Source organism: Nannospalax galili, unplaced genomic scaffold, assembly GCF_000622305.1.
Source record: "Nannospalax galili isolate Female #2095 unplaced genomic scaffold, S.galili_v1.0 scaffold365, whole genome shotgun sequence".
Taxonomy (NCBI): Eukaryota; Metazoa; Chordata; class Mammalia; order Rodentia; family Spalacidae; genus Nannospalax; species Nannospalax galili.
Window position 1 is genome coordinate 1397872 of NW_008353234.1, and position 4768 is coordinate 1402639.

At 45.9% G+C, this 4768-nt stretch overlaps 1 protein-coding gene and 1 pseudogene across 1 annotated transcript in view; both read right to left on the reverse strand.

Moving 5' to 3' along the window:
- The window catches only part of Cdx4 (caudal type homeobox 4), a 7674-nt gene extending 5528 nt beyond the window's left edge, over positions 1–2146 (reverse strand). The window contains exon 1 of the mRNA XM_008850476.1: positions 1645–2146. Coding sequence (XP_008848698.1) covers positions 1645–2146 — 502 coding nt within the window. The remainder of the gene's footprint in view (positions 1–1644) is intronic.
- A 1560-nt stretch (positions 2147–3706) lies between these two features.
- LOC103747944 lies at positions 3707–4768 on the reverse strand (annotated as a pseudogene).

Below are 4768 nucleotides of genomic sequence, written 5' to 3' on the forward strand. Positions count from 1 at the left end.
AAAAGTTACATTTTCCCTCATAAGTGTAAAATTCATCACTCGGCATAATTTTCTTATCTTGTCATTTTCCTTTCATTGTTTTCTATTCTAAACAACAAATCAGTGACATTCTTCCAAAGAAGTGTTTCAAAATAGAATCCTAGACAAAGATCAGTTTCTTTTCTGTCTTTTCTTGGTGTATGTTTGCTGTTCAGTATCAGATTTTAATGGATGGATGTTAATTACAACACAAGATTATATGTAACAACAGCTCTGGGAATGTGCCACCCTAACCTCATTTTCTATCCTACATGTCTGACTCACCCATGTTTTCTTTTTAATGTTGTTTTACCCCCAAATGCTTTAGAGGCAAGGCCTTAAGCTCTACTTTTAATTTGGACTTTCTACCATGGTAATGTCAACTGGAACTTCCTTTTGCTGTCTGAAAATTCTCTTAAAGGTAAAAATTGGTACCTTTCCACCCTCCTACCTTTGTTTTTTGGAGGAGAGAGAAATGTAGATCTGTGAACAGGAGCATAATTATTGTGGGCAAATGCTATTCAAATGTCATTGTCTCCCCAGAGAAATTAAACTGATAAAGTAAAATCTTACTAATCTCTGATGACAAGGACTAGGAGTGGAATAACATAAGAGAGTAAAAGAACAACCATAAGTGAAAACAAACGTGTCACCCCTCTACCAAGATTAAAGTTAAGTCCCCACTTTCTCCGTGATCCTCACCCCCCACCCCCAGCTCGCAGCCCCCAGGGATTGCCCACCGGCTTGCTGGCTGGCGGCGTTAGACGTTAGCCTGGACTCCTTGTTGTGCCTTTTAGGGTGTTATCCCTGTCGCAGACTTGCATTCTGCCCCTGCAAGTCCTGGACGCCTGCTGGACTAGCGATGAAGGCTTTAGCCACTGAGTGCAGGGGTTAATGATATTCGCATTGGTGTGTGCCTGGCAGGTGTGAGGGTTGTTTCGAGTATTTCGTGTCAGTTCAGTGCTGCAACCTCGCCCACGTCAACGTTTCCCTTAGTGGGAAAGGAAGGTGGAAGAAGGGGATGGGCTTGAGACCAACTCGCTACTGCCAATTTGGACGAAGGAAGTTACAGCTTCCTTGGGAGACCTGTGTAATGAAGCCTCTTTGCCATCGAAGTCTTTGTAGCTATACTGGACAGTCGGTTACAATCCAAGGACCGTGAACCCAATAAGCTGAACTTCCCTCAGCTTTCGGCAAGAACAGGCACCTGGGATGGGGAAAGATTTGGAAATGGAACCGGCAAGCGCCAGTGGCTGAACATCGGGACAATCATAACTGTCCTCTCACTTCATTTACCCGTTGAGCTTTCCGTGCATCTGTTTTTCCATCTGGGCAACTACAAAGGTGGATCCTGGTCTTTGTAGCTCATATGCGCACTGTCCGTGCTCTCAGTCTCTGGATTGATCAGGGAATGGTGAAAACCGGCCCCCTAGGGGAGGTTTGGTTCCCAGCGCTACATGCAGTTGAATTTGAGCCTAGGCGCAAACGAGGGAGGTACTTAACGCGCCAGCCAGCTACGCAGGGGGTTTCTCAGCTGAACTCTCCTGGGAGGGCCCTTTGGCGTAAGAGGGCGGACAGATCAAGAGTAGAGAGAAGGAGGGAAAAGTGCGGGAATAGATTACTCACCAGTCACCTGCACCGTTTTGCGCATCCATGCATAGGGGCTGTGACGGCTTCTGCTGGGAGAACTGGTGTCCGCGGTGCCGGAGTCGATGGACACCAGTGACCCGCTGGCCAGGGCTGGCAGACTACCGCTGCCGCTTCCGCCGCCAGTGGGGCCCAGGTTGCTGTAGTCTAGAGAGCCGAAAGCTGGGGAGTTCGAGGTCATGTCGTTCATGGGCACTGTGCCCATTGTATTGGACGGCCCGGGGTATGTACTCCAGTCTTCTCCGGGCGGACTGTAGGGTGAGCTCCAGGCCCCCAGCAATGGTCCATGAGGATTCATGCTGGGCATATGAGGATACCCCAGATAGTGCGGGTAAGACGGAGCAGCAGCGAAGTTGGAGACTGGCAGGGGACTCCCACCACCCCCAGAGGTGCCTACCCCGGCTGTGCTGCTTCCTCCAGGGCTCCTAAGAGTGCCTGGGTACATGCCTGCTTCTTTCTCCAAAAGGCAGCTTCCATACATGGTGGTTTGTGTAGAAAAAGTTGGCCCCTAAGCCATCCTGAGGTCCCTACCAGACTTTGAGATGAGACAGAGAATCAACTGGTCAGCGCGTAGCTGCGCAGCAAGCTCCTCTCTGAGCCTCAGACTACTTCATCGCTCGGTTCCTTCCCAGACGGTTTCCAGGTGACTGGTAGCCGGGTTGTAGAAAGGCCATCAGTGACTGGGCTGACGTCAAGGGGCTTCAGGCTTTTACATAGCATTTGCATCCAAATGAAGGGCCAGTTCACTTTCACAGGAACGTGTTCATTCTATTCATCCTCTCCCAGAGCTCCCAGCCTTGGATCATCAGCACACCAGCACTTTTGGAGGCGGTAGTTCCCCAAGGGATTTCTGACCAGTTCATCCAAAATGAGATTGAGGATAGGAAGCAGGCAAAATCCTGCTGTCCTAATATTGAGGCCTCCCTTTCACTGATCTTCCTGAGGCCAGCCTGAACCCTCTCTGTTCCCACACTTCCTGGTAGGGATTGGGATTTTCCACCTGACACTGACCCATGATGGCATTGTAAAGGAGGAGGGCTTTGTTTCCAAGGACAGATATTTGTTTCACAACTTTATATTCAACATCTACAGTGTGTCAGGGACTGTTGTAGGCACTGGGGATTACAGCAGTAAGAGACAAAATTTTCTATTTTGCCTTCCTAAAGTTATACTCCAGGAGATGACGCGTTGAGTTAGTTGGATGTTTGACAAATATGCAGAAATTAAAGAATGATGAAAATATAGGCTAAGAAAAAGGGAAGCAGAGAGAAAAGGGGGAGAGAGGGGGAAAGAAACAGTGTGGATAGTGGATTCTCCTAATTGCGTCTTAATATGCTCAACTTAAGTATGTCCTTCTGGGAAGCATCACTTCTGCCCCAAAGTTGGTGCCCCAAGGGGCCAGAGTTCTTGCAGTCTGAAATCCATGGCAGCTCCAGCAGACTTGTGATTTCCTTTCAAAAACACAAACCAGGTAAGCTCTTTACCACTGCTCTATATCCCCCAGACTCTGTCACCCTTTTAAAATAGAAATCCTAATTGTATCTACTACATAAAGCAGGATTCACTGAGACAAAGGATAGGAATGGCTTGACTCGTGCTTCCTACAACTATGAGATGACTACAGTCATTAATTTACTCAACAAACACCTTTTTCATAGCATTCTTGATCAGGGTTTCACTCAAGCAAGCTGTCCTGAATTATTTCATCTTTATGGAATAAAACCGATTTTAATAGTTTGTATAGCAGACTTACTTTCTTCTGTGGTAAGCTTCAATTTTGCTGGTTGGTTTCTTTGTAGCTGCAGATTTTTCCCCAAAGGTCTTTTTAGGTTCCTAACACCAACAGTTTTCTTTCTTTTTTATCTCTCTACCAACTTGTGACCTGCAGACCCCTTCTAGGCACTGCCTTCTCTGCACCCCATTTTCTGTGCCTTCTTTGCAGCCCCTGCTTTGCACACCTTTTTTTCACCCCTCTCTGCACCACATTTTCTGTACTCTCTGTACTGCTTTCTTTGAACTCCTTCTCTAACTAGCCCCTTCTCTACAGCCCGCTTCCCATCTGATTTGGCTTTTCTGCCACCACCACTTTCTTTATCTGGACTTTGTAATTTATGACTTGCTGAACAATGGTGTTCTGTGGCTGGATCTCTGATAATGGGTTTAGCTGCACCATAATTTGCAAGTTCTTCAGGAGATTCATGTTCAGGAGTCTGATGAATCCTCTTGGTTGGTACTTGAAGGGCTCTTTGTATCTCTGGGTTTTCAAGATTCTGTTGAGGTCTGCATTATTCATGTTGTACATGTGGAAGTTATAGTTACTCTTAAGGAAAACAGTTTTATACCAAGTGGCATACAATTCATCTGACATCCAGAAAGCACTTTTAAGTCCAAATGCAGAAATGTCTTCCATGCTTACTAGCAGCAAGTTTCAAAATGTTCAGTTTGCTTACACTAGGCAGAGCAATTCTAGGGATGTTTTCAAAGGCTTTAATGGTGCTGTTGCCTTCATTAAAGATGATGCAGGGGACCCTGCACTGGATACATTAATGATTTCTCATTTTGCTCTTGACAGCTCTCACTTGTTGAAAAGCATAGGCCTTTTTGATGTTATTCCAGATTTTAAATTTCTAAAGAAACACACTAACCTCCTCATCTTCAACCAACAAAGGAAGTTAAGGAACTTCCTTAGTATGATGAATTTACACATGAGCAGTGCTGGCAAAGCTGAGGCAGCCAGGGAAAATCAGACGGCATAGAGTTTTGAGTTCTGTTCATTCTATCATGCCAATGATGCCAACTGTTGATTGTGGCACACATGTGACTTTTTCAACAAGTATTTCCAAAAGCATCCAGGCCGGAATGATGGGTACCATCACTTCAACACCAGGGATTCCAGCCACAGCTCTGTCAGTACCTCAGGACTCAGCACTAGTGTGATTGACTGCTAATTCACTGACAGTAGAAGGTTGCGTATTGGTTTATGCAGGTTTGTGTGAAGAACATTCATAGTATCTGTTTGAATGGGAGCTTTGAACATAGCAGGCATAGTCATATTTTTATACCCTTTCAGGGTAAAGTGATATGAGGGAACAAAGGCATGCAT